A 27,592-nucleotide genomic window follows, 5' to 3' on the forward strand; every position below is an offset into this window, starting at 1 on the left:
TCTTCCAATTCTCCTCTCACAATATTCACCCTCACTGAACTGAGTCATCTGAAAATGTGCATATCTGTGATGTCAGAGATTTCTCAGCTGCATAATAATGTGGCAGTTGATGTGGCAGTTGGCACCAGGCCACACAGTGGTTGGAGCCCAGCCTCAAAACGGCTTAAGATCTTGAGGTAGAAAAATGCGGTTTTTAGTACTTGATTAGAAATACAAAACAATGCATTTTTTTTGAAAAAAACCTAGGTGTTCCATAGACTCACAGGAATTGTGTAAAAGTGCCCAAATAGTGAAAGAAATAGTAAAATAGTTCCCCTTTAACATTTTTTAAATAAACATTATTTTTTTAAATGGCTAAAAGTGATTTTGTAATTTTGCAACCGTGGGTCTCACAGGGTACTTTTAACCCTGTGAGGCCCTAATAAAAAAGACAACTTCAGAGGCCAGAGGGTGAGACCTATAAACACATGAAGGGTGCCGTGACTGAAAAAAAAGGTTGAGAAACGCTGGTATATGGTGTGGCTCTTTGTGGTACCACAGTAATTTTTTTGTGGCTCTTAGTCTCTGACTGGTTGGCCACCCCTGCTCTATATGGTATAATAAAAAACTAAAGATTGGTAAGAAATCAGTCATATGGGACAATTGGATTAAAAGGGGGATACATGTACTAGGTGATATAGCCGGGGAAGATGGGGTTTTGCCTTTTGAGGATATTAAAGAGGATTTTGATATAGATAATAAAAACTTTTATAAATTCCTACAGATTAGACATTGTATATCGTCATCAATAGGAGGGCCAAAGTGTGGCCCGATTACTGCAATTCAAGAAATATTCTATAAAGGATGGCGTAGGAAAGGCGGTGCGTCAAGATTTTATGACGTTATAAGAGAATACAATGCACCCAAATTGGCGGGTCTGAGGTTGAGCTGGGAGAACGATGTACGTGAGGATATTACTGAGGAAATGTGGGAGAAGCTGGTGTCCAAATGGAGTAAATTCTCTCGGGAGGCGCAATCACAACTTATCTTTTACAAAGTGTTGAACAGAAGCTATTGGACGCCTAGTAAACTGGCCAGACTAAAATTAAGGGACACTGACATCTGCTGGAGATGTGAGAAGGAGACAGGCACTTTACTACATATGCTGTACGAATGTGAGAAGGTCCGAAAAATGTGGGATCAAATTGTAATATTCCTAAGTAAGGTTCTGAATGTGAAGATAAATAACTCCCCATTGGCATGTGTTTTGGGTGTGGTGCCGAAAGGGATTAAACTGCCTAAATACCGGGGAATATGGTATAGAATGGCCATGATATCAGGATGTAGAATTGCATTACGACATTGGAAATCACCCGTGGATATTACTTTTAAAGAATGGATGGAATTAATGTTCCGTACAGCATCATATGAAAGGGTGACGTATAGAGTCGCAGGGAGAGAGGATATTTTCGCTGAGGTATGGGACAGTTTTCTACACCTGACTGAACGGTCTGGGGACAAATGATTAAGGTGGGGTTACAATGATATCAAGGATGAATATGAAAAAGGGGATCTGATCTGATGGTACTTGTACTTTATTATGTATGTATGTGCATGGATTTTATGTCCGGATGGTGTATCTATGGAACGGTCACTGTCTCTATCACACTCACATATGCGCATGTATAGCCGCATACAAGTATCTAGGATACACATATTCGTATGTGTACATAATAGGATTACACACACTCGTATGCACAAGGATAAGTTATACATGTCAGGGGCACACATACATGCACATACTCACTTATAGGAAATAGGCATACACACACCTACATATACACATAGTTGAAGTATAGGCTCTCACTGACACATATGGGGGATACACATGTACATAGGAGACACACACATACGTAGCTGAGACGCACATATATATACACACCTGAGATATACACTCACATAGGGGGCAGAGGCACACATGGATACGAGACACACACAAGAGATAGGAGTACAGTCACATACCTGGAAGATGCACACACACACACATGTGAGGCATGTACACATGCTTACGTGATACACGTACCCACATACGTGTGTTGGAGACACACATGCATGCATGCTATCATGCACACCTACATGTATCTGGGACGCTTTCTCTCACATGCAATATGGAGAAGGGTGGCATCCCGATAGAGGATGCAGCACATACCTGCTCGAAGGTAGATCGGTCTACATGCAAAGTATATATATCAGGGATGTATACGCACAATGTATAGTATAGTATTTTTCTTTTTTCGTAAGTCTTTTTTTATTTTTTATGTCAGTTGTTAACACTTTGGCTGCCATGGGTTAAATTCATTATCAACCGTAGGTTGCCGGCTCTATTTGTCTATAGAGAAAGTCCCCTTCTTTGCAGGGCTATAACTTTTTAAATTCTATTGCTACATTGCCATTATTAGGGCCCATTCAAAGTCCTATATGTATTGTTCATTGTGTAGCAACGTTAAACTTTTTCATTCACATATTCATAGTAAAGTATGGTCTAATGTATAAGTATGTTTTCATCTCTTTCTGCAGCTTTCTCCAGAACGTGATCTATAGCCCCAAATACATTATATTGATGATGCAATACAGTTTTATGGCAATCAGCACGATATAAAAAATTCCAACTAGACGTACTTCTAGAAGTTACTACACGTCATCTGATGTTGACCGGATGGGCTAGGGGGCGTTTATAATTCCGTGGGCAGCGTTATACCAATCATCTAAGGGGCGACAGTGGCTCAGGAGGTAGAGCAGTCGTCTGGCAATCCGGAGGTTCCCGGTTCGATTCCCACTCCTGGGCAGCGTGTCGATGTGTCCTTGAGCAAGACACTTAACCCCTAATTGCTCCCGATGAGCAGGCTGGCACCTTGCATGGTTGCCTCCACTGTCGGTGTGTGAATGGGTAATATGTAAGTAACAAATTGTGAAGCGCTTTGGATAAAAGCGCTATATAAAAAAGCAGCCATTTATAATGTGGGTCAAATGTTGATAATGGCAGTTAGTATCGAAGACGGTAACTTTACACGCTAAAACTCACCCCAGTCTCTGCGCGCCGTTGGGCGATCATCGTAGAGTAGAAATGTTATCATTATGGGATGTAGATTTACCCGGTCCATCTCCAGCTTGTATAATGGTATATACGTCTGTAACTGACCGCCAAGGGTAAAGATGCCTATCATCTTTACTGTCAGTAAGCTTTGATTTGCGTTGGTCTAGATGATCAACTTCTCTGTATTGGCTCAGAATACTGAGCTCTCTATTTATCTATTTAAGAAAATAATATTTCGGAGCCACTTGTGCATTTTCATTTAGTGTCCACATGGGGGCAGAGCTCGTCTTCCTTTAGTATAAAAGTCACAGCTTCCTGTGTGACCAAGGCGGAAGTAACTCAGAGATAACGACGGAGCAGGCAGCGAATTATGTATGATAGAAGGACCTTACTCCAGTTAAATTAACTACCCTTGGTAAAGCGGAATAAGGTATGTCGAACACTCAAATGTATTATTATTATTACTGTTGTTGAAGATATGTTGTTGTATATTTATGTGTGTAACCGCCAAACATTTATAAACATATAAAGTGGTGCACTCACGAAGTAGCTTCTAATCAAAGGCACCTGCTGCCGGACAAGTAACGTTATTATATATCATTGTTTTTCCCTGAGTGCCTTTGTTATGGAAGACGAGTTCACCTTTAAATATCTTTGAATGCAATTGTTTGTTTGAACACGTTGGTATAATAATGAACAACATGTGAACAATATTGAACTGTGAAATATGTAACTAATTGTATGTTTGTGTTTGACTGTCCTATGCAGTTTTCACGGTGCAAACGGGGTGCAAACGAGGTGCAAACGGGGTGCAAACGGAGCAAATGAGGCAACCGTCACTACCTGTACAAACGACAAACTACCAAAGAAAAGCTACAGTACTGCTAAGCTGAAATGCAAAAGAGAAAATAAATAAAAGCATCTGTACGAAACATAACCGCATCTTTGTTTCAACATCAAGCCGGGGGGCAGTTACAGTGAAAACTTACCGACTCTGAAGAGTGAAAACGTACCGACCAGTGGTGAGTGAAAACTTACCGACCAGTGGTGAGCGAAGACTTACCCATACTCTGAAGATGATAAACAGTGAGTAAAACCCGTACTCTGAAGATGATCAACAGTGAGTAAAACCCATACTCTGAAGATGATAAACAGTGAGTAAAACCCATACTCTGAAGATGATAAACTGTGAGTAAACCCATACTCTGAAGATGATAAACAGTGAGTAAAACCCATACTCTGAAGAGGATAAATGTATTATGAAACCTCATTCTGAAGTGGATAAATGTGAAGTAGACCTTACTCTGAAGAGGATAGATGTTCTGAAGAGGATGGATGTATTATGAAGACTTTATTCTGAAGTGGATAAATGTACAATGAAGACCACCATCCGAAGAAAATACATGTATGTTGAAGATCTTACTCCAAAGAAAATACATGTATGTTGAAGATCTTACTCCGAAGAAAATACATGTATGTTGAAGATCTTACTCCAAAGAAAATACATGTATGTTGAAGATCTTACTCCGAAGAAAATACATGTATGTTGAAGATCTTACTCCGAAGAAAATACATGTATGTTGAAGATCTTACTCCGAAGAAAATACATGTATGTTGAAGATCTTACTCCAAAGAAAATACATGTATGTTGAAGATCTTACTCCGAAGAAAATACATGTATGTTGAAGATCTTACTCCAAAGAAAATACATGCATGTTGAAGATCTTACTCCGAAGAAAATACATGTATGTTGAAGATCTTACTCCGAAGAAAATACATGTATGTTGAAGATCTTACTCCGAAGAAAATACATGTATGTTGAAGATCTTACTCCGAAGAAAATACATGTATGTTGAAGATCTTACTCCGAAGAAAATACATGTATGTTGAAGATCTTACTCCGAAGAAAATACATGTATGTTGAAGATCTTACTCCGAAGAAAATACATGTATGTTGAAGACCTTACTCCGAAAAGAATACATGTATGTTGAAGATCTTACTCCGAAGAGAATACATGTATGTTGAGGACCCTACACTAAAGAAAATACATGTATGAAGAGAAGGAAGAATGAACCTACTGAGTTAACCCTATGCTGTCTGGTATCCATTCCAGCAAAAGCACGGACGTGTGGCAACTCCTGTATATCTAATTAACCCTATGCTGTCTGGTATCCATCCCAGCAAAACCACGGACGTGTGGCAACTCCTGTATATCTAATTAACCCTATGCTGTCTGGTATCCATCCCAGCAAAACCACGGACGTGTGGCAACTTCTGTATATCTAATTACCCTTATGCTGTCTGGTATCCATCCCAGCAATACCACGGACGTGTGGCAACTCCTGTATATTTAATGAATATTATGCTGTCTGATATCCATCCCAGCAAGTGGAACTCTTAAATACCATCTATTTATTTGATATTTTGAGTGTGTGTGATCAAGCACAATGTCGGCCCAAGAAGACGATGCTGGCAACCTCTTGGAGATGGAACGGAACAGGACAGGTGCTCGCAGAGGAACTCTAACAGAGAAAGGAAAGGAGAATCGTGAGGTGGAAAATATGAAAAATGATCAAGGTATTTAACAAGGTTTACCACACCTGGAGGAAGATGGCAAAGGAAATTAGAGGAAAACTGAGAGCCTTCTGTCCGACAGAAGAACTTGGAAAATTAAAACAAGACATTCAAACAAGTTGTGACCTAGTATATAGTGTGTATGAGTCAATTCTATGCAATCATGCCACAACTCCAGAGATAGCAGATAAAATGGACGCCTGTATCCAGCTGACGACAGACACACAGGAACTTGTTTGTAAACGATTGGAAACAAAGGAAGAAGATTGTAATGAACGACATGAAAAGGAGAGAGTGAGGATAGCACTGAATAAAGCGTCAAGCAGAAGGATGGAAGCTGAACTTGCAGCTAAAAAGGAAGAGGTGAAGGCCATCTGGGGAATACAGGCTCTGCAAACAAATCTCAAACTAGAGGAGGAAGAGGCAGCCATGCTAACGGAAATGGAGCAGATGAAGGTGGAGAGTCGACGTAGGCTGGAGACGGAAAGGATGAAGCTACAGCAGCTACAAGCAGAAAATGAAGTTAAGGTAGCAGCAGCCCGAGTGAGGGCATACGGTTCTGGAAGTGATCAAGATAACAAAGAAGAAGAAGAAAACACTGATCATGAAATAAAAACTGCTCACCAAAAACCTGAAGATAGTGCTCTGCTACATCCAACATGCCAACGTCAAGTATCTCCTGGAGCAACTGTGAACCAAGAGGCCTTCAGTCTAGCCCAAGCAAGCGCACTAAGCAGGAACCACCTACCTAACCCTCATCTGGACAGACAAGGGAGTCAGAGCTTCGTACATAGAGTCGCAGTAAAAGAAATACCAGCCCCGTCTACAACAGATGTCCTGAAAGCCCTTGAGTCCGACTTCTCTGAAAGGAACTACAAGGACAAGTACGTGTCTCAAGAAGATGTTCGCTTCATACAAATTCTCAGTAACCACATCAGACAGAAAGAAGATGGACACTACGAGATGCCTTTACCTTTCAAGGGTAGCGGCCCACCATCTCTACCAAACAAGAAACGAGCCACTGTCCGCCTTCAGAAGAAACTAAAGACAAATAAAGAATATCACGAACGCTATAAGATTTTCATGAAGGAAATCATTGAGAAAGGTGATGCAGAACTGGACCATACAACAGCAAAGGGAGAGACTGCCTGGTACCTTCCTCATCACAGCACCTACCATCCCAAAAGGCCCAACAAGCTAAGGGTCGTGTTCGTCGACTGCTCAGCAAAACTATTCGCCACGCCTGAATCCCGAAAGTACCTTAAGTTCCTATGGTGGGAGGAAGGAGATTTGGGAAAAGAACCACCGGAAAACAAGATGACAGTTCACCTATTCGGAGCTGCTTCGTCTCCTGGATGTGCCAACTTAGGCCTAAGGTACATGGCACACCAACACAGAGAAGACTACCCATCAGCCTCAGCCTTCATTGAGAAGAACTTTTACGTTGATGATGGGTTAGCCAGCGTTTCATCAGTCGAAGAGGCCAAGAAACTGATCATCAAGGCACAAAAATTGTGCAAACGAGGAGGCCTACGCCTCCACAAATTCAACTCTAACCACAAATACGTCCTCGACTGTGTGAAACCCTCAGAAAGAGCAACAATCACTGACCCTCTCGAACTTAAGCTGGAAGCGACCCCAACTGAGCATGCACTTGGCCTTCAGTGGTCTATAGACAACGACACCTTCAGCTTCAATGTCAACATGAAAGACCAGCCTTCAACCCGTCGAGGAATCCTCTCCATCGTTGCCTCTCTTTATGACCCACTCGGGTTTGTTGCCCCATTCACCCTAAGCGGAAAACGCATACTCCAAGAACTATGCCGCAGAGGCATAAGATGGGACGATCCACTGCCAGATGACTTAAAGCCACGGTGGGAGGAATGGAAGATCGGGCTATATAACTTAAAGGAATTCACAATCCCTAGATGCTATCACCCACATGACTTCGGCAACATCATCAAGACGGAACTGCATCACTTTGCCGATGCCAGCAGCATGGGGTATGGCGCTTGTTCCTACCTCAGGTACAAAAATGACAAAAATACAGTACACTCCAGTCTTGTGATGGCCAAAGCAAGAGTAGCACCCACAAAGGTCTCAAGCATCCCACGACTAGAGCTCTCAGCGGCAGTGGTCGCAACCAAATTAAGTGTGTTGCTGAAAAGAGAACTGCAGATGAAGATCGATGAAGAATTCTTCTGGACAGATTCACAAGTAGTTCTGGGCTACATCAATAATGAGGCAAGAAGGTTCCATGTGTTCGTCGCGAACAGAGTCCAACTGATAAGAGAAAACACTGACCCAAGTAAATGGCACTATATCGAAACAGCAGAGAACCCGGCAGATCATGCCTCCAGAGGCCTTCAGGCATCTCACATTCCTTCAACAAACTGGATGTCAGGTCCTACATTTCTCTGGGAGCAAGAAGTACATCCCAAACTGAATCCCTTCGCAGACCTACTCGTAGGCGATCCTGAGGTTAAGGCTGTCCAAGCTTTCACAACCAAAGTTAACAGTTGTACAGACACTCTAATTCGCCTAAATCAGATCTCTTCATGGTCAAAGATCCTGAAAGTAGTCGCAAGAATCAAGAGGCTGGGATCGGGAAAAGTACACAACACCGAACTGGTGACAGTCGAAGAACGAGAAAGAGCTGCCAAAATAGTGATCAAGCTTGTCCAGCAGCAAGCCTTCTCTCAGGAAATTAAGAGATGCCAGGAAGGAGATGCTCTTCCAAGTTCAAGTGCTCTTCATTCCCTTGATCCAATTCTGCATCGAGAACTTCTCTGTGTGGGTGGAAGATTGAGACGCTCATCCCTCAGTCAAGAAATGAAACATCCCATCATTTTGCCAAAAGACAGCCCTATCACCAAGCTAATTACGGCTCATCACCACGCTCAAGTTTGTCACCAAGGCCGAAGTCAAACCCAAATGGAACTGAGAGCAAATGGATTCTGGGTCATTGGTGGGAGCAAATTAGTAGCCAAGCTGATTCACAACTGTGTACGATGCAGGAAACTCCGACGACCTACTGAAGAGCAGCAAATGGCTGAACTCCCTAAAGAGCGTGTGAAAGACTCACCGCCTTTCTCATACAGTGGCATGGACTGCTTCGGCCCCTTCCTGATTAAAAAGGCTCGAAAGGAGTACAAAAGGTATGGCCTGATACTAACTTGCCTAGCTTCACGAGCTGTCCACATCGAGATGCTTGAAGACTTATCAACAGACTCATTCATTAACGCCTTGAGATGCTTCATCAGCCTCAGAGGAGCTGTTCGGCAACTTCATTGCGACCACGGTACTAACTTCGTGGGAGCTAGAAACCAGTTTAAAGAAGCACTCAAACAATGTGACGCCAGTTTACTGGAGATCTTTCTAGCAGAGAAACAGTGTGAATTTGTCTTCAACGCTCCATCCGCCAGCCATGCAGGTGGTGTCTGGGAACGTCAAATCAGGACAGTAAGAAATGTGCTGAACGCCACTATCACTCTGTGTCCAGGCAGACTTGATGACGCCTCTCTTAGAACACTCTTCTATGAAGCTACAGCTATTGTAAACAGCCGACCACTGACAGTAGATGGTATCAACGATCCTATGGCGCTAGAACCCTTAACACCAAACCATCTCGTCATGATGAAGTCTAAAATCGCTCTTCCACCCCCTGGGAGATTTGTTAAAGAGGACATGTATGCAACCAAGAGATGGCGCAGAGTCCAGTACCTAATCGAACAATTCTGGAGCCGCTGGAAGAAGGAATACCTCCTGAACATTTCTACACGCCAGAAGTGGCACGTACCACGGCGTAACCTCAAGGTGAACGACATAGTCATCCTCAAGGACAGTAACCTGCCAAGAAGCCAGTGGCAACTATGTCGGGTCGTCGAAGCCACTCAAGAGAGCGACGGTCTAGTACGTCGAGTAAAAATACAGACTGGGGAGCGAAAAGATCACTCTGCCAGACCTTCAGTCCTCGAGCGACCGATCCAGAAATTGGTACTCCTCCTCGAGAGTAATTAGTATAGAAACGCTTGAATTGTATTATTTTGATGCTATGTGAAATCTAAAAGGAAATCCTGTATGACTAAATTAATTGTTTTGTGCTTATCCGTCATAGCAGGATTTGGTGGGAGTGTAACTGACCGCCAAGGGTAAAGATGCCTATCATCTTTACTGTCAGTAAGCTTTGATTTGCGTTGGTCTAGATGATCAACTTCTCTGTATTGGCTCAGAATACTGAGCTCTCTATTTATCTATTTAAGAAAATAATATTTCGGAGCCACTTGTGCATTTTCATTTAGTGTCCACATGGGGGCAGAGCTTGTCTTCCTTTAGTATAAAAGTCACAGCTTCCTGTGTGACCAAGGCGGAAGTAACTCAGAGATAACGACGGAGCAGGCAGCGAATTATGTATGATAGAAGGACCTTACTCCAGTTAAATTAACTACCCTTGGTAAAGCGGAATAAGGTATGTCGAACACTCAAATGTATTATTATTATTACTGTTGTTGAAGATATGTTGTTGTATATTTATGTGTGTAACCGCCAAACATTTATAAACATATAAAGTGGTGCACTCACGAAGTAGCTTCTAATCAAAGGCACCTGCTGCCGGACAAGTAACGTTATTATATATCATTGTTTTTCCCTGAGTGCCTTTGTTATGGAAGACGAGTTCACCTTTAAATATCTTTGAATGCAATTGTTTGTTTGAACACGTTGGTATAATAATGAACAACATGTGAACAATATTGAACTGTGAAATATGTAACTAATTGTATGTTTGTGTTTGACTGTCCTATGCAGTTTTCAGGGTGCAAACGGGGTGCAAACGAGGTGCAAACGGGGTGCAAACGGAGCAAATGAGGCAACCGTCACTACCTGTACAAACGACAAACTACCAAAGAAAAGCTACAGTACTGCTAAGCTGAAATGCAAAAGAGAAAATAAATAAAAGCATCTGTACGAAACATAACCGCATCTTTATTTCAACACCAAGCCGGGGGGCAGTTACAACGTCCAAATCATGTTGTTTATCGAGTTATTGGCAATCGATCGCTATGTAGTGTGACGAGCCAGAGTCCCGGCACATGTACCGAGTGCCCGGAAGTAATACGGCCGTCCAGCACAACCTCTACAGCACTTCCTGTTAAGCGATTGCGCCGATCGGCCACCAGATGGCGCTCCTGAACCGCCAGAGAGCTCAGTGGGTCCTCCTGGTGGATCTCAGGCCAGCGGAGGGGACATATGAATCCGATCCCAGATTTTTGAAATATTGATATCAAAGACGCTGTAAAGCGTGTTCGGCAACTTGAGCATGGCCGGGAATGACGTGTTTAAGCGTTTCCCGGCACCCAAAGTGTTAATGTATTTGTATGAGTCCTTTACATGTTTTGTATGTTCTTACAAAAAAGAAAAAGGCAAATCTTGGAAGTTGCATATGGTGATGTGGAAAGAGATGTTTTGAATATTGGAGAGATTTGTGCAAAAAAGATAAAAAAAAAGTACTTAACCCAGCAATGAAACCGCGTTGACTGTTAATCTGTTAACAGTCTGTTAATACTGTTAATCAGTTGACAGGACCACGGACAGACGACGGTGAATAACTGATCCAAGGCCTCGGAGGTGCATGTAGAGCAGTCACTACAATCTTGGCCAAGACCCCGAGGCATCCATCACCTTAGTCAGCGCCAGGAGACGGGCACTCAGAGAGATGGGGGAGGGAGGGGGAGAGTTGGAGAGTTCCCATGTTTGTGGTGCTGCAAAAGAGCAGACATGTAGTACCCTGTGGTGCCATGTAGTACCCTGTAGTACCCTGTAGTGCCATGTAGTACCCTGTAGTACCATGTAGTACCATGTAGTACCCTGTAGTACCCTGTAGTACCCTGTACCCTAACTAAACTAGACAGATTAATCTAAAGGTCAGTCCCCGACCAGGTGAGATCAGGGTAGGTTGAAGGAGAGAGAGAAAAGATGAGTCTTAAGCAGGGATTTAAAAGCTTCGACAGAGCAGGCGCCCCTCATGACGGCAGGTAATTTGTTCCACAGGTAGGGAGCGCAGTAGACAAAGGCTCTGTGGCTGGCGGATTTCTTTTTAACCCTAGGGGTCGATAGAAGCCCCGCATTTTGTGAGCGCAGAGCACGAGCGGGCGAGTATCGGGAGATGAGATCGGATAGATAGAGCGGTGCAAGCCCATTTCAAATTTTGTAGGTGAGGAGTAGCACTTTAAAGTCAGAACGGGCTTGGATAGGAAGCCAGTGTAGGGCGGACAAAACTGGTGTGATGTGATCAAATTTTCTAGTTCTAGTTAGTATCCGTGCAGCCGCATTTTGCACGAGTTGAAGATTTTTGATGCTTGAATTAGGTAGGCCTGAAAAAAGTGCATTACAGTAGTCCAGACGTGATGAGACAAAAGCATGAATCAGGGTTTCAGCATCAGCCAGAGTTAAAATGGGGCGTATTTTTGCGATATTACGAAGATGGAAGAATGCAATTTTGGTGACATTTTTTATATGTGCATTAAATGAGAGGGAGGAATCAAAAATGACTGAGGTTTTTTATGGTGGAGCTCTGGGATACATGACGGGTATCAAAGTTGAGGGAGATGTCCTGAAACAGGCCTCTGTGGTTTGGGGGGCCAACAATTAACATCTCAGTTTTATCTGCATTAAGGAGTAGAAAGTTTTGCGACATCCATTTTTTTGACGGCAAGCAAGCAGGCCTCAAGGTTTTGTAGTTGGGAGGAATCATTTGGCTTAATAGGTATATATAATTGGGTGTCATCAGCGTAAAAATGAAAGTTTATGCCAAATTTGCGTATGATATCGCCGAGGGGTAGCATGTAAATCGAAAATAGCAAAGGGCCCAGGACGCGTGTTGCTTTTTAACAGCGCAGCAGTGCAAGAATGTGACAATTTGACCATGTGACCGCGGGAGAGCGGCTATCTATCTAGGTCGTCCTCGGACGGGCCCTCCATCGGTGCTTCCAGTCATCCCGATCCTCCATGCATCTGGCTAGCTCGCCGGTGCTTTCTGTTCCCACATCTCTCCTGAGTACGTCCACATAGGTTAACGTGGGACGTCCTCGTGATCGATGCCCGTGTGTTGGTTCCCACAGTACAAGTTTGCTGGTTGGCATCTCATGGTGTCTCTGGCAGTGACCTGCCAGCCTCATTCTCCTGACTGCCACTTTATCGCTCACCTTTAGCACCCCCCCATACAAGTTTGCATTAGTGACATGCTCATCCCTGTTGATGTTGAGCACCACACGCATCATTCTGGTGTAGCACCCATCCAAGGACTTCTGCAGGGTGGGCTTCAAGGTCCAGCATTCACTGCCATACAAAAGGACAGACTCAACTGTTGCATGAAAGAAGTTGAGCTTGATTTGACGGGGGAGGTTGGATTTCCACACACTGGTCATGCCGTTCAGAGCCCTCCACGCAAGTGCCTTCCTCACTTTAAGGTCTTGCTCGGACGAGTTGACCCACGAGCCCAGGTACTTGAAATCACTGACTTCCTTTAGAGCAGAGCCTCCTGTTGTCCTTAGAGGCAGTGCGGAAATAGGCTGTCTCTAAGACAAACTCTAACCTTAACCAGCTCCTTAACAGCGCCTAAACTTAACCGTTCTAACCTTAACCAACTCCGAAACAATGCCTAACCTTAACCTTAACCTTAACCATGCCTAACCTTAACCATAGAAAGAATATTGCCATTCTCTAAGACAAACTCTAACCTTAACCAGCTCCTTAACAGCGCCTAAACTTAACCGTTCTAACCTTAACCAACTCCGAAACAATGCCTAACCTTAACCTTAACCTTAACCATGCCTAACCTTAACCGGCGAAAGAATACATGTTAAAAAAAAAATCACGTTAAAAAAAAAATGTGATGGGATTCGAACTCGTCAACAACGGACCGCAGGACCGCTGCTCTGCCAGGTGAGCTGAAGCGCCGAATGAAAATCATGGCGGGTTACTGGGGCGGTTAGATAATTCCGCAAGCTCTGCCGCTCCGCTCTGCGGTTGCCGCGCCTGCCGCGGGGCATGGCGCAGCCAATCAGGGAAAACACGGAAGCAAAAGCAGCACTGCTGCGCTGTTATTAAGCAATAGGCGCCCAGGACAGAGCCTTGTGGGACACCACATTGCACTGGGAGGGTCTCGGATGTTAAATCATTATAGACCACGCAGTGTGTTCTATCAGTTAAATAGGATTTAAACCAAGCTAGTGCGAGACCCCGAATGCCAACATGATTCTCAAGCCAACCTAGAAGAATTGAGTGATCGATAGTGTCAAAGGCTGCACTGAGATCAAGCAATAAGAGCACAGAAGTGAGGTTTGAGTCAAGAGAGAGCAGTAAGTCATTTGTGACTTTGGTAACCGCCGTTTCGGTGGAGTGTAAGGCTCTAAAGCCAGATTGAAATGATTCATTAAGATTATTGTTTGATAAATGGTCAGTAAGTTGCGTTGCGACGATCCGTTCTAACACTTTGGATAGGAATGGAAGATTGGAGATAGGTCTGTAATTTTTCAAGATTAGAGGGTCGAGGTTCGGTTTTTTAAGTAGTGGTTTAATGACGGCTGATTTAAAGGCCAGGGGCACCACGCCAGTAGACAAGGAGGTGTTGAAGATATTGAGTAGTAGAGTTGGGAAGAGTTTTTTGATGAGAGTTGCTGGGAGAGGGTCAAACAGACAGGTTGAGGGTTTAGCCGCACCAACCAGTTTAGAGAGGGCACTAAGTGAGACGTTTTCAAGGCAGCATAGCGTATGACTGGAATCAAAGTCAGGGGGAATGCCCGTCAAAGGTTGGGAGGGACTCTTGATTGTTGAGTAAAGCAACAATTTCATCTCTAATGAGGTCAATTTTCTTGGTAAAAAATTTCATGAATTCGTTAGCCGAGAACGCATGGTTTAGGGCACTTGGTTGTTTCTGCGTAAGTTTTGCAACTGTGTCAAACAGAAACTTTGAGTTGTTTTTGTTTTCATTTATGAGCCTGGAGAAATATGAGGTTTTGGCAAGTGAGAGTGCCTTTTTGTAGTTACGTAAACTATCATTCCAGGCGAGGCGGAATACTTCGAGTTTGGTCGAACGCCATTTATGTTCAAGTTTGCGACAAGCCTTTTTAAAGGAGCGCGTTTCCTCCGTAAACCAGGGAGTTAGTTTTTGCGGAGCACGTTTAATTTTAGGTTTAAGGGGAGCGACAATGTCGAGCGTGCTACGAAGGGCGGCATTTAGTTTGTCTGTAAAGAGATCAAGGGGGCCAGAGTAAGAGAGGAAGGGAGAGAGGGTGTCTGGTAGGCAGTTAACTAGAATTGGGACAGTTGAGGCGTTAATACGACGGCTCATGTAGGATTCTACACTGTCTGGGCGAGAAACCGTCAGATCAATTTGAAATTTGATGAGGTAGTGGTCTGAGAGAGCAGGAACATAGGGGGAGACGGTCAAATTTGACACAGTGAGACCGCAGGCTAGGACTAGGTCAAGGGTGTTCCCACCACTGTGAGTGGGTTGGTCAACGATTTGAATGAGACCGACAGAGTCAATGATGTCGGTAAAAGCCTTATTTAGGGGATCTAGAGTTTTGTTGGAATGAATGTTAAAATCACCAACAATTAAAATGTTATCTGAGCGCATAACAAGCTCAGAGATTAAAGTTGAAAATTCATCTAGGAAGAGGGTGTAAGGGCCTGGGGGGCGGTATAGGACAGCCATTACAAAGGATGCAGTGGAGGTAGGAATCAGACCGCCACACTTTCTGTTGGGTGGAGAGGGATGCAACAGGAGCACCTCAAACGAGGAAAACTTACAGTTTGCGTCGGATGTAAAGTTGTGCTTAGAGTCATAAATTAGAGCAACTCCGCCTCCTTTCTTGGAGGTGCGTGCGATGTGGGAGCTACTAAAATTAGGGGGCGAGGCCTTGTTTAAGGGCAGAAAGTCATTAGGTTTAAGCCATGTCTCAGTGAGGCCCAATAGGTCGAGACTATGGTCTGTTATCAGTTCATTTACCAAAAGAGCTTTGGTTGGCAGAGAGCGGATGTTGATAAGGCCAACCTTCACACACTCTGTATACTTAGCAGCGCGGTTTTCAGCCATGCGGGTAGGTTTAATCGCAATTAAGTTGGCATGGTTTATCGCACAAGGACGAGCTGGGTAAAGCGGAGCGTAACGGGATATTCTAGTTTTGATTGGGTATACAGGTTTAAGGGTAGAGATAGAAAGAGAGGAGTGGGGAGCCTGGTGGAGGAGGGACCGAGCAAGAAAGGTATAAGGATTGGCAGGCTCCATCGGTTTAGCATGACTAGCAGGCTCGCTAAGAGCCTGCACCCTGGCATGCTTGTGGGGTGGCTGTCAGCCCGAAGCTATAATCTTGTCTATATTGCGAGATAAGAGAGAGGCGCCTTGCATGTTAGGATGCACGCCGTCCTTTCTCAGCAAGCCAGGGCGCCCCCAGAAAGAGGACCAGTTATCCACGAACCCTAAGCCCTGTTCTTTACAGTATTTTTCCAGCCATCGGTGTAGAGAAGCTGTCCTACTCATGAACTCATCATCATGCCGGTTTACAGGCAGGGGGCCAGAGAAGATTACTCGATGCCGACTCATCTTTCTGGCGAGGTCAGAAAGCCTAACTATGTTGATCTTTGTGACCTCAGAGACTTTCATCCTACAGTCATTATTTCCGACGTGTATAACAATATGGTCGAATTTATCTTCAGTGGGTGGGATATGTGGGTTACCTTTTGCCTTGACTATGCTATTCGCCAGAAATCTCAGGTTGGCTTCAATGTCGGTAGCTCTGGCTCCCCCATAACATTTGATCTCGGCTGGCTTACCTAGCTTAATATGCCGGGTGATGGAGTCGCCAATCACAAGGACGGGAAGACGGGGTTGCAGTGGAGGCCGCTGCGTACTGGGACCGGAACCCGCAACACGTGTAAAATCATGTTGCGGAGCAGGTGCTGTTGAGGCCGAGGCCGAGCGGTTACACTGCCGCTCCGTATTGGGCGCAAAAGGCCTTGTCCTGAGCACTATGTCTGGGACTCTCCAGACAAGAAGACCTCGCTAGAGGCTCCTTAGAAAAGCCTGTAGTGTCCGAGACGTCTAAAGCTGACTGTTTTCCTGACTCAAGTTCAAGGACACGACTCTCTAACCGAGTTAACCTTTCTAGGAGAGAGGGACAGACAGGACAGACAGAACACATAGCCATGCTTACACCAGGTAGAGCAGGAACAAATAAAAATACGAAGTACTATGGATCAACTGCTAAAGGCTATGTGTATGAAGCCGATTTAAGATTTAGCTAAGGAGCTAAAACCAGTGGGTCGAGTTAGTTGACAAGCTAACAAGGCAAGACCAGAAAAAGCAGGTACAAAAGAGTGGCCTGCTAGAGGAGGGCAGGTGAGGGGCAGTAGATATGCACTCGGTTGGCTCCTCGGAGAACTCCAAGTCTTTGTCTGTCTTAGTCGGTCGCCGGCGCTCTGCTGGCGCTTGGATAGATAGACTACACTTAAATCCCTAATAATCCCTAATCCCTGTAGGGGGCTGGTCTCTGAGTGATTGGACTAATTAGCACAGGCTGCTCAAGTCAAACCCAATAGGGTGAATAGAGCCTGATTGATTCAGAGAACAAACAATTACCAAAATATACAATGGATTGGGAACTAACTTACATTACTCAGCAAGATCAGTGTAGTCATCTCAGGCTTAGAGCAATGTGAGCTACAGGCAGCTGTATTTAACACAGGCCTTGACTCTGAGTGATTGGACTAATTACCACAGGCTGCTCAAGTCAAACCCAATAGGGTGAATAGAGCCTGATTGATTCAGAGAACAAACAATTACCAAAATATACAATGGATTGGGAACTAACTTACATTACTCAGCAAGATCAGTGTAGTCAGCTCAGGCTTAGAGCAATGTGAGCTACAGGCAGCTGTATTTAACACAGGCCTTGACTCTGAGTGATTGGACTAATTACCACAGGCTGCTCAAGTCTACAAACTAGGGATGCTCGATATTGGCTTTTTTACCGATACCGATATACCGATATTGTCCAACTCTTAATTTCCGATACCGATATCAACCGATACCGATATATGCAGGGTTTCCCCCCCCCAAAAATGGAATAATTTCAGGTAATTAACATTACATATCTCTTGTTGTGGAATTAACACAACATTATGCATACTTTTGACAATAAATAAAATCAGAATTTGTTCTTACTTGCTTGCCTGGGTAAATAAAGGTTCTAGAAATGTAAAACAATTTTTTTTTTTTTTTTTTTGAAAACCGATACCGATATTTTCCGATATCACATTTTAATGCCGATATCGGCCGATAATATCGGTAGGCCGATAATATCGGACATCCCTACCACAAACCAATGCAAAGTCGATAGGACAAGCTCTTGTCTGTACAAGCTTACTGAGGCTCACTGAAATGTACTCCACAATGCACGCGCACGTCTTTTTTCAGTGAGCCTCAGTCCGCTTCTACAGACGTGAACTCAACCCCATTGACTTAGCATTGGTTTGTGGCTACCTAATCAGAGCTAGTATGGGGAACAGAATGGATGCGCTGAGAAAGGACTCTTACCAAGCAACATCATCATTGGCAAGTAAGAAACAGTGCTAGGGTTGCAAACATCAGAACTATCCCTTTTAACTTACATTGCGCTGAATGTTGTTTAGTGACGTTTTGTACCGTTATGTCCCGTGAGGTCCTACTGTCCCCATACGCTACCACGTGTGTCAGAATGTACTGTTTCTTTCTTTCTTTCTTTCTTTCTTTCTTTCTTTCTTTCTTTCTTTCTTTCTTTCTTTCTTTCTTTCTTTCTTTCTTTCTTTCTTTCTTTCTTTCTTTCTTTCTTTCTTGCTTTCTTGCTTTCTGTTCTCTCTTCCAGTGGCGTCTCAGATCCTGAGGATGGCCCAGTGCTCCGTGACCTGTGAGGGCACAAAGTTCAACGTGAAGCCCAAGCGTCTGACGCTGGAGCCCAGCGCGAAGCCCGGTGTGAAGTTTGAGGTACATTTCATGTCACGCCAACATTATGGGAAATGCGTTTGCCGTCTTCTCCAGAGTCGGACAAGACGATGGGATACCACTTTTCTCTCTGCGCATTCAGTAGAAGGCTATCTGGCTGCACGCTCGCCTAGCTTAGCACAAATGAATGGAAGAGGTGGGAGAGGTGTTTTTGGCCAACGGCTGGGCTACCTGATCCGTATCTTGCAGGCTAGCTTGCGGTCGGATAGCTTTCTACTGGACGCACAGAGATGAAATTGGTATTTATCTTCTTCTCGTCTGACTCTGGAGAAGATGGTAAAGGCATTTCCCAAAATGTTGCTGTATTCCTTTTAAAGCAGACACGACAACCCCAGCCTTTCTCTCACTCCATTACAAAAGCTGGGGAGCTTTGTGACAGACTCACCCACTGAAAAAAGGTGGCCACTTAACTGTATTTGTCTTGCTTTCTTGAGAAATTAAGTTATAGGAGAGGTCTTTGTATAAGTCCTCAGGCCTTCTACACCCTGCTTTACATACATTGGACTTCACTTTCTTCAAAACGAGTTTTCAAGTTCTTCAACACTTTTGCTGTGTGGATTAGTGTTCACAAAACCACGACATCTCTCACGTTCAATTCTAACCGTCGCCAGTACATGACACCGTGGCTGCCGTATGTCGCAGGTCCACATCGACGTCTCCAAGAAGGAGCTCATGTTCTCCAATGCCCTGCCTTCTCCGTCGGAGGAGCAGACGAGGGACCGTCTGGAGATGAGTTTCTCCCGGCCCAGTAGAGGAGGAGGAGAGGTGGAGCGAGTCGACTACGACCCCGACACTGGCGAAGGCAAAATCACCTTCCTTCACACTGGAGGTACAGTGCAAGCTGTGGGGGGGGGGGGGGGGGGGGGCTGAAGAAACAGATGGCTGGGCTTCTGAAAAGGTTCTCTCCTACACACACACACACACACACACACACACACACACACACACACACACACACACACACATACATATACATGCACACTGAGAGAGACTGGCTCAATGCCAGCGGTTATTTAGACACACACACACACACACACACACACACACACACACACACACACACACACACACACACACACACACACACACACACACACACACACACACACACAGTGACTGATACCATTTTCAAAAGCGAGTAATTTCATTCAGTAATTGGCTACATTTTTATCAAAGCAGCAGCAAATCCAATTTGTAATATTTTTGTTTTAAATCTGGTCATCATACCTTGTATCTTGGATGAACAAGTGCTTGGTCACCAGAAATCTTCCCTGTTTGTCCCATCTTATAGGCAGGGCTGGGGGGGAGCAATATATTCATGTGGGGGACTGTCTTTTCTTGTGAGGTTATTCTAAGAGATAGCTAGACTGAGTCTTTACTGAGAATACTACTGTTTTTCTTTTACTGAGAATACTACTGTTTTGACTGAGAATACTACTGTGTCTAGTTGCCGAGAACCTGAGCCTGGCGACTGAGTATCCAGTGGACTCTCGAGTGAGCGTGAACGTCAGCCCCGCTTACAACGTCCAACTGCGGCAGTTTCAGGTACGACCTAGCGAGATAACGACAACCTGTCTTGTACAAAACGCGTTTGGTTTGAGAGTTGTTGAGCTAAAGAGATGGAAATGTGCAATGTCTCATATTCCAGGAAGTATTAAATATAGCTCACTGAAATGATGGAAATTAAAACAATATTAATGCATTAGTGAGCGATTAACAGCTCTTGGAAAGGAACATGCAAAGGCCTTGATGATGATACCCAACCCCATTGTCAAAAGAAAGTCTAAAATGCCTATAAATAATTATAGTATGGAACTTCACACTAAGCATGTATTTTATTACGTGCCCATAATGGCCCCCAAACAGTATTGCTAACTTCATCAGACGCACGCCCCCTACCACATTACCCATAATGGCCACCACAAACCAAAGGTGTGGATAGATGAGCAGTGAGAGTCACCAGGGCTATCGAGTGGGCACCTCCGTTTGTTGGTGTTTCGTTAAGCCCACAACACCTTGGGAAGGCTCAACAGCTGGCATCCCAGAACCACCCCCTTCCATACCATCCAAGTAAAAAAAGAAAAATAGTATACTTACTTCCTATGTATTCAGAAAGTATACTAAAGTTGTGTTAAATTTATACCACGTAAGTTGTACTTAAGTTCTACTTGAATATATTGAAATTATACTTTTGATGTATTTTTGGTTACTTTTGCTCATCAAAATAGTACACTTTGAATACGTTCATTGAAGTACAACTTACATTTGGTAAACATATTTTCTTAAATGTATTTATTATACATTTATTTTGTGATGCCTGTAAAAAAAAATATCCATTCTAATCAAGACATGAGTGGAATAAATTCTGTTTATCTTGAAAATATGAATGAAATAAGGAGGCAGAGGGTGAAGGTACACAGGGGAACCTTTGTGTTTGTACCTACCATGTTTATCTTTTTTCACCTACAATTAACTCACTTTGGGGTCCAGGGGTACACAGTGTGCACTTCATGAAAATGTGTTATTTTACACGTTCTTCACAGAAAATTAGGCCAATAAGTCTCATGTTGAAAAAAAACTATTTATTGTATCATTTATCTTTTTAATAAAACATTGAAAACGGGTCCCACAGATCCGAACACCATACAAGTGTTGATGCACGGGTAGCAGAATGGTATAAATGAATGCAGCACACACACAGCCTCCATCAGCATTTCCTACAAACTGTGGCCTGGCTTGATATTCACTCCCTTACTACCCCAGACCTTCTGTGGCGTCCCAAAGCGTACCGTCCTCCTGGACGGCATAAAAGACATGGGAGAAGAAGATGACCTCGAGGACATACTGGTGATCCACTTCCAGCGGGACACCAATGGTGGCGGCGAGGTGGAGAGCATCAAATACGTCTCTTCTGGCAAGAACTGTGAGGCCTATTTCAGAGAGGCCTAATGGCCCATAGTTATATATATAAGATAAGATATTACTTTATTGATCCCCTTGGGGAACTTCAGGCATCATAGCAGCATGGGGGAAGGGGGGGGGGGGTACAGGTAGTAAAAACAACACAAGCAGTGTAAACAAATAGGTCAATATAATTTACTATCTAACTAACTGAAATATATATTATTCACAGTATCACAGTATCCACATAAGGTGCAGTATGCCTAAGGTAGTGTTATTGTCCTCCTTGGGTTCCTAGTTCCTAATATATTTGACCATGTGTGCTTATACAATAACAAAATATAAATTAATATGATAATTTGTTTTCCAACTGAAAGAGTGTGAGTTCTATTTTATGTTGCTTTTATATATATGCAATTGTGTCCGTTCTTTCAAAAGGAGCATGACTGCATAGTTGTACTACGGATGTATTGAAAACAAATAAACACTGATTGAGGGGGGAAAAAAAGGTGTGTTTGAATTGGCGTCATTAGTATTGGTATATTACTATTATGAAACATGTACTTTTTCCAGTGCTTGTGCACATACATTTGGGTTTCTGATGGGCCTACTAACACAAAATTTGAATAAAACACTCCAGTCAAATGGTCTGGGGCTGCCTATGTCAGAAAACATGTCATTCAACAAGCCATTCAGATTTGCCCCGCTCTCATACGTTAAGTGGGGGCTCATGGACCATGCGTGGAAAATGTTATCTATAGCACCTTTAAGACATGTATTTGTACAAGGTATACTATACACAAGACTAGGTTTGGAGAGGGTGTACAGAGGACTGTACGGAGATACTGGTAACTTGCAGTGATGCCGCAACTCTGGCGGCCTATTGCTTATTAACAGCGGAGGAGTGCGCCGAATGCTTCCGCATTTTCCCTGATTGGCTGCGACACGCCCCGCGGCAGGCGCAGAGCTCTGCCGCGGAGCGTCAGAGCTTGCGGCATTATGTAGCCCTAAACCGCGATGATTCTCATTCGAAGCATAGCTCACCTGGCAGCGCGGCGGTCCTCCGGTCCTGCGGTCCGTTGGTTTCAAGTTCGAATCCCATCATTTTTTTTTTTTTTTTACCGTGTATTCTTTCGCCGGTTAAGGTTAGGCATGGTTAAGGTTAAGGTTAGGCATTGTTTCGGAGTTGGTTAAGGTTAGAAAGGTTAAGTTTAGGCGCTGTTAAGGAGCTGGTTAAGGTTAGAGTTTGTCTTAGAGAATGGCAATATTCTTTCTATGGTTAAGGTTAAGGTTAGGCAAGGTTAAGGTTAGGCATTGTTTCGGAGTTGGTTAAGGTTAGAAAGGTTAAGTTTAGGCGCTGTTAAGGAGCTGGTTAAGGTTAGCGTTTGTCTTAGAGAATGGCAATAGACAGCCTATTTCCGCACTGCCGCTCTCTCGCGCTGCCGCGGTCACATGGTCACATTGTCACATTCTTGCACTCCTCCGCTGTTAAAAAGCAACACGCACTCTGGCGTGAGACCAGCAACTTGCAAAATGCATGCATTTCCTAACAATGGCCTCCGGGTGGTGCTGCAGTATCAGTATTCCAACACATCTGTAGCAGCGGGACACAGGTTTTCTGCAGTGCCAAGCTGACCTTGAATAGCCCATTTCTAAGTACTCAAAGGACTAATATATTTATTATATGATAATACATATGTATGCAAAACACCCCACACATCCCACTAAACTATAAGGTTTAAATTAAACGTACATTTTTAGCTTACATCCCATTATCAGCCAGTGCAGTCTATAGCCTGTTTATCTGAACTGTCTGATACACAATCATTACAATAGACACTAAAAGTGCACCATTTGACTCCAATCACTGCAATGCAATGTCATAAGCGTCAGTCGTGCGCAGCCATTTTATTTATTGATTTGCCCTGACTTAACCTCCATGGTAAATCAATTGGTGACATAAATATTAATGTATTTGAATGGGGATTACAATTAAAATTCCTCTCACTGCTCCTAGGGTTTAGACCATGTTGCTGTGCCTGAATGTTACTGTAAACACTTTACTTTAAGTTTGGGTGTGTTATATTCTCTCTCACATTAGGAACGGTTGTCATAACTTTTTTTTAATTATGTTTTTGGTAGATTCTTTATTGGTTTTTTACTACCGGGCAGTCCGGTAGAGAGAGAGAGAGAGAGAGAGATAGGAAGAATGGGAGATAGACGGGGGGAAGACATTCGGCAAAGGTCGCCGGTTCCGGGAGTCGAACCCGGGACGGCCGTGTTGCGACACAGCGCAGTACGTGGTGTGCTACTTGAGTGCCCCACTTTTCTAGCATTAAGTTAATTGTATTTCTCAGACAATAAAGTTCAAATGTTATTATTAATAATAATACTAACAATAAAACGTATAACAATAATATACACATTGGACGCCAACAACGTGATAATTCGTTATTGCCCGCCATGCGTTGAACGCCAACAACGAATAAACACGTTTTTGGGATCAATATTTCATTTTTTCGCCATGGCATTCATAATTCATCCAGCCTCCCTCCGGGACTGCAGCTGGACCCTGTCTGATATTGCAACGCCTCAATACTGTCGCCTGGTGGATGTCCGGTGAGTTACACTCCAAGCCAAACCGGAAGTTGCGCTTGGTGCATCGAGGAAATCCCTCCGGCAGTAATATCTTGTTACGTGGATCCAGACAAACACTTGAGTGCATCGGATCGCTTTTGAAACGCAATAATCAATATGATTTCGGCGTGTATTGCGTCATACAAACGGGAAATGGATCTAGCAGATCGACGTCAAATAATTGGAATATTTTTGCTCCAGTCTCATCGGCGAACCGTAAGAGGAATATAACGTTATTTTCAGCCCGATTGTTTATTCATTTCACGGCAATACATCTGATCAACATAACCCATACTAAATAAAGCCGTTACTGACGATCAAGGAATTATAAACGACCCCCCCCCCCCTTCACGCATGATGAAGCATAATGTATACCGATCATATACATTTGAATTTTTTAAGGAAAGAAACGCCAATAGGAAAGAAACGCCAATCGATAATCTATCATATGCGTCAGGGCCTATAACTCACGTTTTAGGAATTACTGCAGAAGACCTTAAAAACATACTTATATTGTCGACTGTATTAACACAACAATGTATGAATGAAAAAATATAACGTTCCCACATCCGGAACGATAGATACCCGATGTTGAATGGGCCATAGTAATGTTGATATATAGCTATAACATTTAAAAAGTTATAGCCCTGCAAAGAACGTAAACATCTCCATAGGGTTACAGCGCTGGCAGACTGGGCATAAGGATGGGCATACTGCGTGGCAATCAAATAATAGTAATTCAATTTTTTATTATTATAATTTTATATTCCAAATTTGTGTGTGGATGATTCTAATGCACAGTCAAGGTGCCAAAGCAATGTCAACTCTTTAGGTTTTCTATATCTTTTGGCCATATCAGTTGTTAACTGAGGTAACAAACAGCCACAGTGTGTGACAGCCAGGCTCAGTGTTAAGTTAAGTAGTAGTTAAGCATAAGCAGCAGTCACACTCGGCAGCCTCTGTCTTGTTCCATAATTGGAATGTGAAATGGGGAAGAAGGATCCCTTAATGATTTAACCATGGTCTGTCACTGTGCAGGTGTCTCACAGACCGGCTCAACTCTTTGTCAGGCAGATACTTAACCAGGCCATGTCCCCTTCTGCCAAGGCCTGGTCCTACCAGACAGTCATCATATTACTGCAGCTTCTGCCAAGGCCTGGTCCTACCAGACAGTCATATTACTGCAGCTTGTGTCACTGGCACTGTCCTTGCCTGATAAGCTGAGATCAGCAGGAAGGAGGATATAATCAAATTTGCATTTCTCTGAGGTGTAGTTGTTTACCCTTTAAGGAAAACACACAAGTAGCATGGGGTGTAAGTACATTTTACACTGATGGGCAAGATTATACAAAACTGAATTCCCTCCAAATGGCACATTCCTACAGTATCTCATAATCTTCTGTGCCTGCCGTGTGAGGGATATTGCTCATTAAAACATTGCTGGCATAAGCTGCTCCAACAAACTTGTGTGCCAGGCCATTGGCGGCTGGCGTCCTGAAACCCACATAAATAAAGCCCAACAAATGTCCTGGCTTGAATTGTTTAGCATTTTCTCAGTATTGCTCCAAATAAGAGAAATGCCACAATTTGTGAATAATTCATGACATGAGTAGTCCACATGCCAAAATAACTGGCCCCAGACCACACTGATACAAAACCAGTAACCCACCCATTTGGGGCATATTGCTTATTTATATAGCACCCTTCACAGCACAAATGCACAGGGTGCTTTACACTACAGCTTAATATAAAAACTAAGGCTGTCAAAGTTAACGCGATATTAACACGTTAACTCCCGATTCTATTAATGCCACTATTTCTTTTACCTCAAGATTAACTAAAATTAGTATTATTATTATTTTTTACTTTTTTTTTTTTTTTTTTTTTTAACTATCATTGATACTATGTTTGTTTCTGAAGTGTGTGTGTGTGAGAGATATATAGAGAGAGGGGGGTGAGAGAGATGAGGAAGGGGCAAGAGAGAAAGAGAGCTGGGAGAGTGTGTGTGTGAGTGAGAGAGGGGGTGTGTGATTAATTAATTGTGAATGTAACAAGTTCCTAACGTTTTCTTTCCCCTATTTCATGCACACTTTATTCATTGTTTTAAATTATTATTTTCTTTTAAGTTATTTTGTGCATCACTCTGTTTTGAATTTGATGCAAATTTGCAATGCATGAGGGTCATCCTTTTGTGTTAAATGGCTGCATAAAGCAAGCATTTGTTGACTCGCATGTTGATAAGAGTATTAAAACTTGGAACTTGAAAAAGATCCGTTTAACACTTTAATCGCCATGGGTTAAATTCATAATTTACCATCCCTCGCCAGCTCTATTTGTCTATGGAGAAGTTCCCCTTCTTTGCAGGGCTATAACTTTTTAAATTCTATTGCTAAATTGCCATTATTATGGCCCATTCAATGTCCTATATGTATTGTTCAGGGTGTAGCAACGTTAAACTTTTTCATTCACATATTCATACTAAAATATGGTCTAAAGTATAAGTATGTTTTTATCGTTTTCTGCAGCTTTCTTCAGAACGTGATTTATAGCCCTAAATGCATTATATTGATGATCAAATACAGTTTGGTAGGAATCTGTGCGAGATAAAAAGTTTCAACTGGACGTGGTTCTAGAAGTTTCTACGCATCATCTGATGATGACCGGATGGGCGGGGGATCGTTTATAATTCCGTGGGCAGCGTTAGATGATTCATCCAGAGTGGGTCATATGTTCATCAGATCAGTTAGTATAGAAGACGTTAGAAAATAACGCTGAATCTTACCGTGGCTTCCTCGCGCCGCTGGCAGATGAGCGTGGAACAGATTTTTTTCTATTATGGGATGTAGAAATGCCCGATCCATTTCCAGGTTGTATAATAGTATATACGTCCAAATAACGTTGTTTATTGAGTTAGGGCGAGCAATCTATTATCCAGTGTTTCAAGATGGAGTCGCGGGAGCTATAGCGAGTGGTCGGACCACATATGGAGTGAGCACTTCCGGTTCAAAGGGTGATTTCCGGTTGGCGATCTGCCGATCGGCCACCAGATGGCGCTCTTGAACCGCTAGAGAGTTGAGAGGAGATCAGCAGTGTGTCTCAGGGCTCCGGAAAGGAAATATGATTTCGATGATAGATTTTTGAAATATTGACATCAAAGACGAGTTACGGCGTCTTCGGCAGAATGAGCATGGCCCGGAATGACGTGAAAACTCGTCCGCGGTGATCATAGTGTTAAAGAGGAACTATCTTATAAATGGCCTTTTTCAGTGTTTAGCATTGTTTCCTAGCTATGTGGACTTATATTAATATGATCTATGTCTCTAATTCTCATATTGGCGCATTCTTCCAATTCTCCTCACAATATTCA

At 43.3% G+C, this 27,592-nt stretch overlaps 1 protein-coding gene across 1 annotated transcript in view; it reads left to right on the plus strand.

The window, feature by feature from the left end:
• Nucleotides 1-22,106, plus strand: part of nmi (N-myc (and STAT) interactor) — a 37,302-nt gene extending 15,196 nt beyond the window's left edge. The window contains exons 7-10 of the mRNA XM_084314901.1: nt 18,551-18,669; nt 19,330-19,516; nt 20,135-20,232; nt 21,451-22,106. Coding sequence (XP_084171027.1) covers nt 18,551-18,669; nt 19,330-19,516; nt 20,135-20,232; nt 21,451-21,636 — 590 coding nt within the window. The 3' untranslated portion in view covers nt 21,637-22,106. The remainder of the gene's footprint in view (nt 1-18,550; nt 18,670-19,329; nt 19,517-20,134; nt 20,233-21,450) is intronic.
• The last annotated feature ends 5,486 nt before the right edge of the window (nt 22,107-27,592 follow it).

This window comes from Notolepis coatsorum (assembly GCF_963971535.1).
Source record: "Notolepis coatsorum genome assembly, chromosome: 5".
Taxonomy (NCBI): domain Eukaryota; kingdom Metazoa; phylum Chordata; class Actinopteri; order Aulopiformes; family Paralepididae; genus Notolepis; species Notolepis coatsorum.